Source organism: Malus domestica, chromosome 13 (assembly GCF_042453785.1).
Source record: "Malus domestica chromosome 13, GDT2T_hap1".
Classification (NCBI taxonomy): Eukaryota; Viridiplantae; Streptophyta; class Magnoliopsida; order Rosales; family Rosaceae; genus Malus; species Malus domestica.
The window spans coordinates 36,449,634-36,464,290 of record NC_091673.1 but is presented as its reverse complement, the minus strand read 5'-3'; the positions used below and the strand labels follow the sequence as shown (position 1 = coordinate 36,464,290).

Below are 14,657 nucleotides of genomic sequence, written 5' to 3'. Positions count from 1 at the left end.
AATGTATCATTAGAAGAATATGTTAGAAAAGGTCTATCATAAAGAGGACAACACTTTTAATGTCATAATTCTTCACTTACAAATCGTTGTATGAAGAAATAAGAGTTGCTTTGAACAACCCTTAGTCAATGCAAACATTAGTGCTTGTTTCTTTGTTAAATGAACAAAGAACTTAAGAAGAAAGCACAAAGGGATGGACACTTTATGTGCCATGATTCTTCACTTACAAATTGTTGTATGAAGAAATGAGAGTTGCCTTGTACAACTCTTGAAAGTTTGTAATTATGTTTAGAACATAATGGTTGGTTGACAAAAATAGTCCATCAACATGGACTTATGATGATTTTGAATCATTGAGTGTTGAAGTGTTAAACCACTTAACGAAACGGAAACTAGGCAAGGACTTCACCTATGTGTCCCTATCCTAATGGTTCACTAAGTTTATTGTAAACTATGTAGTGAACAATAACCACATGCTCTCCAAAATGTTTGATGTGTACAACACAATTGAAATAAGTTTCAAGAGAGATAGTGGGAGTTTAGGGACCATGACTAATGTAGTCAAAGGTGAAAGTCAAATAAAGAAGTTAAAATTAAACTCCAAGGGAACAAACTTTCTTTATGAAAGGATGGACATTGGAAGGGGTATTTGCAAGAAATGTCTTGCAAGTGTCAAGAACACATCTTTCGAAGGTGTTGTAAATTGTTCTTGAATAGTTCAAAACAGTTGGTTCTTCTACTTGAATGCTTGATTCCGTATTAGTAACTATGTTTTACAATCGTTGTAAAAATGTGGCTAATAAGAAGTAGAAGATTAATGAGAGAAGAGAAAGTACTTCACATTCGAAACGTGAATCAAATGTAGATCTCTGCGAAAGCAGATGGTACTTACTTCCTCATATAAACTACCAAAGAAATTGGAAAAACATAGATTGTCTTTATATTCCAATTTTAAGGAACTAAATTCCGTCACTATGTGAAATGGATAAATGTTTTGTTTGACAAAACATTGTTCTTTAATAATGAATGATTAGATTATTGTAATCTAATTAATTATCTCTATAGTAGAGATGATATGGTAGTGTTAACTGTTTAGAAAATAATGATGCTTAAAACCCAAAAGGTTGCAAGGTAGTTAAAACCCAAAAGGTTGCAAGGTAGTGACTAATCCCAACTAAAGTTGTGATACCTCTAAAACATAAATTACGAGTTGGTCATAGATGGACGCTTTGGATCGTTAGATCCGGATCCAATACCTTCTTATTAAAATTGTATAGAGGCGAAATGTTTGAATCTTTATTCTTTTGGAAAGAAGAAAGAATCACAAAGTTGTTGAGGTTAATTCACTTTGATGTTAGTGGCACTTGTCCACAACATAATACTACTCATGTTGGATGACATTCACCGAAGATCACTCTCGGTTGGACTATAGTGTATTTTGAATAAACACAAGTCCGAATACTTTGTAAAATGTTTCAAAGAATTCAAGAAATGTAAGTTGATGAGTAAGACATCTAAAGTATTTACCTCCTTAGATTTGATCCAAGGAAAAGTAACACTTTAGATGAGTTTCCTTGAAAGATATCAAGGAAAATAGCATCATAAGATAATGAATTTCTCCTTTAGGAGAAGAACGAACTCGAATAAGATTTAGTTCGTTAGATGTTATCTATTACCCATATATAGGATATATACTTCTAAAACAATATGATTGTACATTAGAAGATCTTCCAATATTTTCATGACTCCATAAGGTGTAGTTGGAAAGAAAGACAAATCTCAAGCATGTTAAGATTTGGGGTTGCATGCTTATAAGCAATATTTGTTTGATAACAATCTTGTGGGATATCCTTAAATTAACTTTTGGATATCGCTTCTATAAACCAACTAACAAATGTTTTGTCAAAGTCGGACCACCTCTAAAAACAAAAACCTTCCTTCTTCCAAACCGAGAACCCCACCATCCCCCACCCCCACCTCCCCCGCAACCCCTCCCTTAAAAAAAAAAATCAGAAACAAATCTGAACCCAAATTGTTCAGATCGTCACACCCCACCCAACCCTTCCTTCCCTGGACCACCTCATCATTCTCGTCGAAGTCGGACCACCTCAACGGGTTATTTTTTTATTTTTTTAGTTTTGAATGGGAGGAGAGGGAGGTGGTTGGGAGGCTCAGGAGGGAGACAGGGAGGGGTAGCAGGGGAGGTGGGGTTCTAGGTTTGGAAGGAAGGTTTTGGGGGGGGGGGGAGGAGGTGTTGGAAATGTGCCCTAAAGCCAATCATATGATGATACTTTATGGACATTTCACATGTTAAACTAATCTAGTTTAATATAAAGGGCAAAGATTATTGTTTGAGCCGTCTCATATAAATGTTATATGCTTAAACGATAAAGTCCAAGGAATATGTGATTGGGAGAATGCAATCTAATGAAGTTAGATTCATGAGACCATTCTTTCGTAGACACATCCTAAATGTTCCTGATCATAGGATTGTCAATTGGGCATTGACAGTCCGTCAAGATCGGTACGTGCTATGTCTTCTCTCAGGGAGAGTGACTAGTCTCGAGTCATTGGTGTGTGTGACATCAAGACAAGTACGTAGGTGCTCAGTAGAGAATGAGTTCACTGAACGCGATCAACGAAGAGTTCTCATACTCATGTCACATGAGAACTCATGTTTAGGATAATGCAAATTAGTCCTTTGACCTGAGGCATCAGAGTTGTCTTGTGGTTAAGTCCTTGATCTTTGATTATGTCAAAGTCACCCCATCGGGGTGTCCACGACATCGTTGGGGTTAAGCCACTTAGTCATGGAGGCAAGTGAATGCGCAACAAGGGATCTCTAACCTTCAAACCGTTTGAGGGAGAATACTCTATGATATGATTTAGAATGTCTGGCCAGAGTATGAATGAGATTTAGAAAAGTCGTTCAAAATCACATTCAAGGTAATCATATAAGCACACGAATCACATTGGATAGTAGACATGAATAAATAAACTATCAAACCAAACAATGTGGTCAGGAGTATTAGATTAGAGAAAGACCGTATTGCATTTGTAATCCCAAACTGAATAGGTTTTCTCTACCTCTTCTGATTAGCTTGGGTAACCATGATATGCTGCAAGGTGTCACTCATGGTTTGTGGAAGCCCTAAACGTGTGTAATCACTAAAGGGAGAATTGAAAAAAAGTTTCAATTCACAGTCGATGTAAAATGGTTTTAATCGCCCACTGCCTCGCTAAAAGGAATCTAATGGATCGCACACCGTATAAGGAGGAGATTGAAGAAACAATGGAGATGAGTAAGAATGATTAAATGGTTTAATCATTTATTTATGGCAAGGATTAATTAATATGTTAATTAATCAAACGAATAAGTTCGTTAAAGACCTCGGGATAGTTTTTTTGGACCTTAAGGCCCAATGGGCTTCGAACGTCAAGCCCATTAACATAAGTTGTATGACAACTTAATGAATAATGATTCACAAAGGCCCAATTAGTCCAAAATATCCTAATGGCCGGCCATATTGGTTAGGGTAGTGAACTTGGACTTATTTACAAGTTTGCCACTCAAATGAATAAAGGTATAAATATGACTTTATAGCCAAAATTCATGAAGGGTTTGTTTTTGGAGAAAATTGGTGAGAACTTGTCTCTCCATTTCTCTCTAAAGAGGCCGGCCACCTTGGGGGGTGCATCTTGCAATCCCACTACTCCAAGGTCACTCATTTCTTCTCCAATCTCTCCTTGGTGAAGAGACTTAGAGGTTCTCAATTTTGGGAACTTGGAGAAACCTATTCTTCCATCCAAATCCTTAGATTTTAGATGCAAGGAATGAAGGCCCTCTCTTTGGGTGATTAGCCTTTGCTTATGCAAAGAGGAATCTACAAAGGTATAAATCTCAACTCACTTTGTTTTGAGTTGATTAATGGTTCACCAATCTACTAGGCTTTGAATTTCTTGGTTAATGTTTTGTTTTTAAGTGCATGCAAGCATGATTCCGCCTTTAATTGTTAATTGCATGCTTATTGATGTTGCTTAAATGAACATGTTTTCACAAAATAATCCTTCAGGAGGACGACGGATGGGAAAGGGGATGGGGTTTCCCGGGGGTTATTTTATTTTTAATTTTAATATTTAATTAATATTTTTTAATAAAAAGTGGGCCCCGCCTCATGAAGGTATGACATTGCAACAAATTCGAAGATAAGGTATGACATTGAAACTTTTTAAAGACAAGGTATGAAACTGTTAATGACCCAGTATTTGAGGTAGTTTTATGTAATTTACCCTAAATGGTTTGAGTAGAAGATGATATTTAAATCAGAGGATATTTACTTTGGTTTCCATGTTTTGTTTTGCAATTGATAGGTTCATAAAAAATCTGTATGGATCAACCCCAACTTGATCTCCAATTGCCTCTGTAAATTCATGTATCGTCTTTGATTGAATTTATCAGGTAAAGCTCAGGCATTTCTGTAAAAATATATTCGGCTGAAATTCTTATGATCAACAAAGATACAAAAGGCCTTTTATACAGACTCATTCTCTTGGAAGAGAATTAACCTAGCCTACAATCTAGCTATACAAAAAAGGAAGATTTTGTACAAATCAATTACAGACTTTGTTTCCTATTCTAAACCAAGATATCAGGCATCTTGATATCATTGACTTTTCAACACTCCCCCTCAAGTTGGAGAGTGTACGTCGAGAACTCCCAACTTGCGTATGATGGATGAGAAAGCCTCCTTTCCTAATGCCCTTGTGAACACATTTGCAAGCTGGTTTGAAGAGGGAATGTATCTTGTGACAACTGAACCATCTTGTATCTTGTCTCGAATAAAGTGACAATCAATCTCTATATGTCTAGTTCGTTCATGAAAAACTGGATTAGTAGCTATATGGAGTGCCGTTTTGTTGTCACAATGTAGCAAGACCGGTTTTGGGTGAAGCAAACCTAAATCCCTCAGAAGATATCGAAGCCATGACAGTTCACAACAAGTTCCAGTCATGGCTCTATATTCGACCTCTGCTGATGATAAAGAAATGGTCTTTTGTCTCTTTGACCTCCAAGAGATCAACGAAGAGCCTAAAAAAACGCAATAACCTGTAGTTGACCTTCGTGTCATAGGACATCCCGCCCAATCTGAATCACAATATGCACTTAAGTTCAAGTTGTTTTAAGAAGAGAAAAACAAACCTTGTCCAGGCGTACTCTTCAAGTATTTCAGAATTCAGAAGGCTGCTTCCATGTGCAGTTGTCGTGGTTCATGCATGAATCGACTTAACACATGCACGGGATAAGTGATGTCCAGCCTTGTAATAGTTAAATAGATCAATCGACCAACCAACCTTCTATACTTTGCCGGATCTTTAAGCAACTCACCAGTGTTAGAAAGTTTAACATTCTGCTCCATAGGAAACTCCACTGGGCAAGCTCCCAAAAGACCACTATCTTTCAAAATTTCTAAAGCGTATTTTCGCTGAGAAATAAAGATCCATTTCTTTGACTGTGAAACCTCTATTCCCAGAAAGTACTTCAAGTTACCAAGATCCTTGATTTTGAAGTGACCATGAAGAAACTTTTTAAAAGCATTAATTCCTTCAGGATCATTGCCGGTGATCAAGATATCGTCAACATAGATCAGGAGGGCTGTAAAAGATTGCCCTTGCTGCCTCGTAAATAAAGAATAATCTGCCTTTGATTGAATATAACCAGCGGTTTTAATTACTTCTGAAAACTTTGCAAACCATTGTCGGGAAGCTCGCTTCAAGCCATAGAGGGATTTATTAAGGCGACACACGATCTTCTCCCCCTGTCGCTGAAGACCAGGAGGAAGGGTCATATATTTTCTTCATGAAGATCACCATGAAGAAAAGCGTTGTGGACATCAAGTTGGAGGAAAGACCAGTCGCAGGTAGCAGCGAGGGCTAATAAACAACGAACAGTGACCATCTTAGCAGTAGGGGAGAAGGTATCGTGATAATCAACACCTTCAAGTTGAGTGTAACCCTTGGCGACGAGGCGAGCTTTATAACATTCAATAGAACCATCAGAACGATGTTTGATCTTATACACCCAATGACAACCAATGGGAGTTTTACCGGCAGGGAGATGAGTGAGTGTCCAAGTATTAGTGGCCTCCAAAGCATGCAATTCAAAGTCCATGGCAGCTTGCCAATAGGAATGAAGGGAAGCATGAGCATAAGTGTGAGGTTCGACCTGCTGACTGATAGAAGCAAGGAAAGATTGTTGTTGGGGTGAGAAATGATGATAAGTGAGAAAATTAGCAAGAATATACCTTGTACCGGTGGTAGGACCTGTCGACGAAGAGGACGAATCGATTGGTTGGGTAAAAAGCAAAGTAGGGCAAACATAATCACTGAAGCGAGCTGGAGGAGCTGAGCGACGGTCAGAGCAGCGAAGCACGGGCGCGGAGGGCACGAAAGGTTTTGGAGGCACGGGCGCTGGGAGCGCTGATATGGCAGTAGCAGGGATAAAGAAAGGTGGAGCATCAAACATGGGAGGTGGACGAGGAGAAGACTCAACAGGTGACACGGGAGGAAAAGTGGGTGCGGAAGGGGACGCAGAGGGAACATTGTAGTCAAGAAGAGGTTGAGGTAAGACAGGTCCGGGAAGGGGAAGTTGGTCATCGGATATGGAGTGATGTTGGTAAGGAAAAATATGCTCGTGGAAAATGACATCACGATTGGTAAAAAACTTATGGGTGGTGAGGTCGTAGAGCTTATAGGCTTTTTGACCAACATGATACCCTAGAAAAACACACTTATGAGCACGGGGAGCAAACTTATGAGAAATGTGAGTATTTGTGGCATAGGCAAGACATCCAAAGACTCGTAAGTGGGAATAGGTAGGTGATTTGGAATAGAGACGTTCAAAAGGTGTAGTGTTGGAAAGAATTTTGGTAAGGAGACGATTAATAAGGTGAACAGCTGTAAGCACACATTCACCCTAAAAACGAAGTGGTAGGTTGGCTTGGAAACGCAAACTACGGGCTGTTTCAAGGATGTGACGATGCTTGCGTTCTACAACCCCATTTTGTTGGGGCGTATAAACGCAAGAGTGTTGGTATACGACATCGTATTCTTGGAAAAAATCATGAAGGGAGAAAAATTCACCTCCATTGTCTACACGGATTTGACAAACAAATGTATTAAATTGAGTACGAACATAAGAGAAATTTTTTTTAAGGAGGTGTTGGGTCTCATTTTTGTGGTGCATAAGAAAGATCCATGTGAAACGAGAATAATCATCTACTATGGTCAAAAAATATTTGGCTCCACAAGTAGAGGCAATTTTATAAGGACCCCAAATATCACAATGAATTAAAGCAAAAGGTTTCTGGGTTGCAATGGTACTAACACCAAAAGGTAAATGACTTTGCTTGGCTAATGGACAAACATCGCAAGCATTATTAGACTGAAAAGGAAAATGTAACATATTTTTGGACATGAAATCTAATCTAGATGATGACAAATGACCTAAACGGCGATGCCACAACTCTGTAGGTGATAGGACCATGTTGCATAAACGTCTCGAAGTGCCATCTTAGACAGGAGCCAACGCCACCAAATAGTAAAGTCCTCCTCGTTGCTTACCCAAACCAATCGTTCTCTTCGTGGTCAGGTCCTGCAAAATACACCAAGTGGGAAAAAAGGTGACGGAACAATTTAATCCTCCAGTAATTCGACTCACCGACATCAAATCTACATTAAAAGTAGGCACACACAGCACATCCCGTAGTAAAAAGGTAGAACTCGAAGGTAAATCTCCAGTTAATACAATAGATGCTTGTTCTCCACTTGGCAATAAAACTGGCAGCGTATTATCATTTTTCACACTATTAGCGAGCAGTTTCGGTGAGGAGGTGATATGGTCCGTCGCACCACTATTGATAATCCATCGATGGAGATGCGAAGGATTTTTTGACAAACTTTTGGTAGTGGTGGTAGCATTGGCTTGAGGGGCAGCAGATACATTTTTCCCATTCATGATACTGAGAATTTGTTGAAATTGAGAATCTGATAAACCTGACATCACGGACTGCATTTCTTGCACAGAAGGTCCTTCTGAGGAAACTATGTTGGCTAATGAAGAGCCGGTGTCTCGTTTGGAGCGATTCCCACCACGTGGATTGGATTTGTTGGTCTTATGAAGACGATGCCCAGGTGGGTACCCATGCAACTGGTAGCAAGTATCAATAGTGTGGTAATCTTGATCGCAATGCGTACAATGCATGGGTTTGCGAGTGGAAGAACCTGAGGACTTGGAATGGTGGCCCTGGCGAACTGCCATGGTTGCTGTTGCAGTGGTGGTGCGAGAAATGCTCAAAGAGCATTGTTTCTCTTCCTGTGAGATTGAGGAGTAAGCTTGACGTATAGTAGGCAACGGATTCATCAAGAGGATTTGTCCTCGAACAACACTATATGAATCATTGAGTCCCATAAGGAACTGCATCAACATGTTCCTTTCGTTTTGAGCACCGCATGTGCATGAGGATGAATCACTGTAGGAAGACAACTCGTCCCACAGACTCTTCAACTTGGTATAATAGGCTGCAATAGAGAGTTGATCTTGAGAAAGACACGAAATATCCCGCTGCAATTGAAAAATCCAAGGGGCATTACTTTGGGAGTAGCGCTCTTGCAATTCGTCCCAAATCTCATGAGCGCTAGTCATGTAGAGAATGCTGTCTGAAATATCTGAATCGATTGAGTTGATGATCCAGGCAACAATCATGTCGTTGCATCTCTTCCATGCAGCATGATCATTCGGCTGGGTTTTTGCTGACGGTTGTGAAACAGTGCCATCAACAAAACCAATCTTGTTTTTAGCACTCAAGGAAATCTTCATGGCTCGGGACCAGGTGGAATAGTTGTCCCCATTAAGGGGTTTCGAGACCAGCACCATAGCTGGGTGGTCTGAATGATGAATGAATAGTGGATTGGAAGCATCAGGCTTGCTTTCGCTCGAAGTTCGATCATCGGCCATTGCTAATATCAATGGAAAAAAAAAACACGCTGCTTGTGATGAACAGCGGCAAAGAGAAACAATAGCAGAAGAAAATAGAACTAGGGTTTTGGCCTAGCTCTTGATACCATGTAAAAATATATTCGGCTGAAATTCTTATGATCAACAAAGATACAAAAGGCCTTTTATACAGACTCATTCTCTTGGAAGAGAATTAACCCAGCCTACAATCTAGCTATACAAAAAAGGAAGATTTTGTACAAATCAATTACAGACTTTGTTTCCTATTCTAAACCAAGATATCAGGCATCTTGATATCATTGACTTTTCAACAATTTCATTTCTTCTTGGTGCAAGCTTAACAATCTTATAAGCTTTGCAGTGTTTGGAATTGGCATGATACTCGAATAGAGCTTCTTGTTCTGCGGTAATCATAATTGTATGCGTTTCCAACGTCCAAGAAGCACCATATTCATCATTAAACTTTGAATCATTGAGTTCCAAGAGAAATCGAAAGACTGACATGGTTGCTACCTTTTTACATGTATTCATATTGTTTGTTGAGTTTGTGCTCTCTTTACAAATATGGTTGTACGCACCAAAATGTATTGTCCGTTCTTCTAAATGTTTTAGTTTGCAAAGAATTCTCATTACAATTTCGTCCATTTTTCTGCATTTTAAAGTAAGAATCCAAGGGACTTGGGGGCGATGAAATGAAATGAAGACATATGTTTAAAGAATTATATCAGCAAACTCTTCCAATTGTCATAACCCCATTACGTAAGTAATCATGTGCTGTGGTTGGATTTGTGATGACAATTGGCTCAACCACTGTTCATCAGTTCATGTAGCAAATGTATAAATCCAAATTGGGTTTTTGTCACAAATGATTCATGAAATTGACCTCTCACGTCTAGAAGGTCCGTGAAATTGAAAATCGATCAATGTAGTCCTTGAAAATGGGCATTGCAAATCAATGTGGTCCTTTTGTCAAACTTTCGTTAAAAATTTAGTTATGTGTTATTGTGGCACATAACTAGGCCCTACAAGTTTAATTAAATATTGTAATGTGGATTAACTAATTAAATAATTTTTTAATAATTAAAAATTGAGAAAAAAAATCTCCCACTACTCTCTTCCTCTCTCCTCAATGCCAGTTCATCCCGTTTCCCACCCAACCTCCTCTCTTATCTCCCAAATTCACCAAACCAAACTAGGAGATTGAGGTAAGAAACCAACAACGATGTCGTGGCCACATTAGCAGCTAGAAACCAAACTGGGAGATTTGGTTTTATACCAAAAATTTTATGTTCTCTTCCCTTTTCTCCTCGACTACAGTAGCTAGACGCCAACAACAATGTCGGCGGCGACATCGCCCACCACCCAATACTCCTTTTCACTTCCCTGATTTTCTCCATCTCTCATTTTTCTTCTCTCTCTTCTCGATTTCGGCGAGGTCTTGTCGACAAATCGGACACTGCGAGTGAATTCGACGCCGATTCACCGCCACGCGGTTCCAATTGCAGTGGTTGGCTGTCGTGTCTTCAGCTACCTCTGTCTGGGTTCGTCAGCATTTGTGTACTTGAAGGGGAGGGGAAGAAGAAAATGAACATTGATTTTTTTTTCTTTCTATTTTTTAGTTAAGGGTTAATCTCAATTTACTACCTTGAAGTTTCGTGGTTTTCAACATTTGGTACATGAAGTTTTTTTATCCCAGAATTATACTTCAAGTCTTAATTTTGGAACAGTCTCATACATCCGTTAAGTTTGCTGTTAAATCTGATGTTAATTGATGACGTGGTGACTAAGTATACGGGCGCCACATGTCAATATGGACCCACGTGCTATTAAAAAATTAAAAATATAAATTAAAAACTAAAATTTAAAAAAATTAAATTAATAAATAAAAATTAAATAAAAAATGCTATAGGGATGCGTTTTTCTCCTTGGGTTTTTGCAGAACCTTTCTTCCCTTTCTTTGGCATGCATCGCGACGATTCAGATAATGGAGAGGAGTAGCAACTAGGTTGATCTATGCGTCGGAGCTCGAGCGGAAGTGAGTCGGCAAAAATCATGCGGTTGCCAACCCCTCTCTCTCTCTCTCTCTGTGTTTCATAACATCAAACTTTCTATCTCCTCTTCCTCTTAGAGAGACACAAATACAAATACTCATTGGTGCGGCCCCTCCCTCGATTTTTCCTTTAATATTTGTTTCAAGTTTTTATTTCTAAATCTCACCCACTCGAACCCAGCTGCAGCAGTACAAAGTTCTCAATTTTTTCCCATCCAAGCTGCTATTTAGGTAAAATCTCATAGCTCCCCCAATTTGAATTTTCAATTTGAAATTTCAATTTCTAGGGTTCATTTCGATTTGGATTTGTTTGGAATCTGCACTTTCTAGGTTGAGATTTAGAAAAAATTTGGGTTTTGAGCTGGGGCTTTTTTGCTTTTTGTTAATTCCATTATTCCAATCTGCTTCTTACTTATGAAGATAATGTATTTTCCTGTATATTGTTTTCCCAAAATCTGGATCAAAGTTATAGAATGCTAGGTCATGAGAATCATCTTTGTTCTTGGGCCGAAAAGATACGAAAAGAAATCAGTTGTTGCTCGGTTTGTGCTGCAGGAGGAGCAAGGGAGTGCAATAGGAGGAATGGGTTGGGGAAGATGCTGCAATCAGCAGCGATGGGGAAGAAAAAGGGTTGGTGCGGGTGGAGGAAAGGGAAGGTTTGCATCCCTGGGCCTTTTTTTATTTGGTTAGTTTTTTAATTTTTAATTTTTTTAATTTTTAATTTTTTAATATTTATGTGGGCCCATATTGACACGTGGTGCCCAATCATTGTCCACGTGGACATCACGTCATCAGTTACCAGCTATCTTAACAGTCAACTTAACGGATGTGTGAAACTGTCCCAAAATTAAGACTTGAGGTATGACTCTGGGATGAAAAAACTTCATGTACCAAATGTTGAAAACCATGAAACTTCAAGGTAGTATACTGAGATTAACCCTTTAGTTAATTATACAAAAATATTTTTTTATTATTTAAATATTTTGAAATTAAATAATAATATTTAATTAGACTGGTGGGACCCTGTTATGTGCCAACACATAACATATTTTTAACAAAATTGTAAGGAAAGGACCATATTGATTTGCGATACCCATTTTCAGGACTACATTGATTGATTTTCAATTTTAAAGACCATCTTGATGTGATGGGTCAATTTCAAGGATCATTGGTGATAAAAACCCATCCAATTTTGATTTGTTACTTCGTTCTTGTTTTTTTATTGGAAAAGCAATTCATGGCATTTTACAAACAATATTTTAAAGGGTAAACTGCCATTTGACCTCTTGAATTATTACTCCAGTTGAAATTAACCTCCTGAACTATTTTTTTGGTAAATTAACTCCCTAAACTATTTGAAATAAGCCAATTGACCCTTTGTCGGTAGATTTCATCCACTATTTTGTCAAATCCACCCTTTGGATTTGGCCAAATTTCCCCATAAACATGGCACCAAATTTTAGCTCCAAAATTCATGCTCATATGAACTATATCTACAACATTTGACATGGCAAATTTTCAAGCAAAATTTACATTCAAAGAAGCAAAAATAAAGCTTGTAACAATTACAATATTCAAATCAAAGACTATGAACTACAAAACCCAAAAGGATTCACCAACTACTAGACCTAGGCTCTGATACCACTTGAAGGAAATATTTGTGAAAACAAGTTCATTTGAGCAACATCTATGCATGCATTTAACAATTAAAAGGCGGAATCATGTTTGTTTGCACTCAAAAACAAAACTTTACCCATGAAATTCAAGGCCTAGTAATTGTGGTGAACCAAGACTCAACTCAAATCTTAAAGAAAAGAGTTGAGAAACTTTTATACCTTTGAAGCACCTCTTTGCTTAGCAAAGGATATTCACCCATGTGAGGGCCTTCTTTCCTTAGTCTCCTTGCTCCTTGACTCCATGGATGTGGATGGAGGAACTTCACTTCTTGGCTCCATGACTTCTTGGATGAATGAAGGAATGGATTCTCCAAGTTCCCAAAATAGGGAACTTCTAAGTCTCCACACCAAGGAGAGCATTAAGGAAGAGATGAGTGACCTAAAGGAAGAAAGACTACTAGCTTTTTTCCTCTAGGGTGGCCGGCCTCCTAAGAGAAGAGAGAGTTTTGTATTCTCATATTTTCTCTCTAGAAAACCCTTAATGAACTTTTGGCTATAAAGTCCTTTATATAGTCACTTCACTTAAGGGACAAAACGAACCAAAACTCATTCATTTACAATATGGCCGGCCTTCTAAAGGCTTTGGGCTGTTTGGGCCCTTTTGAGTCTTTAGTCATTAAGTTCTCATACAACTTAAGTTAATGGGCTTGACGGTTCTAAGCCCAATGGGCCTTGAGGTCGAATAATTACTCAAAAGCTAAAATGAACTTATTTGTTTGATTAATTAACATCTTAATTAATCCTAGCCATTAATAATTAAACCATTTAATTATCCTTACTCATCTTTGTTGTTTCTTCAATCTCTACCTTACATGGTGTACGATCCATTAGGTTCCTTTTAGCGAGGCAGTGGGCGATTAGAACTCTTCAAATCGATTGTGAATTGAAACATACTTTCAATTCTCCCTTTAATGATTATACACCTTTAGGGCTTCCACAAACCATGAGTGACACCTAGTAGTATATCATGGCTACCCAAGCTAATCAGAAGAGGTGGAGAACCTATTTAGTTTAGGATTACAATGCAATACGGTATTTCTCTAATACAATACTCTTGACTACATTGTTTGGTTTGACAATTTATTCATGTCTATTATCCAATGTGATTCTTTTACTTATATAATTACCTTGAATGTGATTTGGAACGACTTCCTAAATCTCATTCATACTCTGGCCAGAGATTCTTAATCATATCATAGAGTATTCTCCCTCTAACGATTTGATGGTTAGAGATCCCTTGTTGTGAATTCACTTGCCTCCATGGCTAAGTGGCTTAACCCCAACTATGTCATGGATACCCTTTGACGGAGTGACTTTGACATAGTCAAAGATCAAGGACCAAACCACAAGACAACTATGATGCCTCAGGTCAAATGACTACTTTGCATTATGAGTTCTCATGTGACATGAGTATGAGAACTCCTTGTTGATTGCGTTCAGTGGACTCATTCTCTATTAAGCACCTACTTGCTTGTCTTGGTGTCAGTCACACCAATGACTCGAGACTAGTTACTCTTCCTAAGAGAAGACATAGCACGTACTGATCTTAACGAACTGTCAATGCCCAATTGGAAATCCTATGATCAGGAACGTTTGGGATATGTATACGAAAGAGAATGGTCTCATGAATCTAACTTCTTTAGATCACATTTTCCCAATTACATATTCCTTGGACTTATCGTTTAAGCATATAACATTTATATGAGACAGCTTTAAACAATAATCTTTACCCTTTATATTAAACTAGATTAGTTTAACATGTGAAATGTCCGTAGAGTATCATCATATGATTGGCTTTAGGGCACATTTCCAACAGTTGGAACACCGGAGAAGTCGAATCGTCGAACACCCATTCTTGGGTTCCCGACGAGTTCGTGGAAATTTGAGGCATTTTCAGCCAATTTGGACTTGGCCATAG

General features: G+C 38.4%; 1 protein-coding gene across 1 annotated transcript; it reads right to left on the bottom strand.

Moving 5' to 3' along the window:
- Window positions 1–5,842: 5,842 nt before the first annotated feature.
- Window positions 5,843–9,013, bottom strand: LOC139190966 (uncharacterized). Its single transcript, XM_070811460.1, has 2 exons — window positions 7,957–9,013; window positions 5,843–6,774 (listed from the first exon to the last, which is right to left on the bottom strand). Exons 1-2 carry the CDS (start codon window positions 9,011–9,013, stop codon window positions 5,843–5,845), a joined length of 1,989 nt encoding a protein of 662 aa, XP_070667561.1.
- Window positions 9,014–14,657: the final 5,644 nt, after the last annotated feature.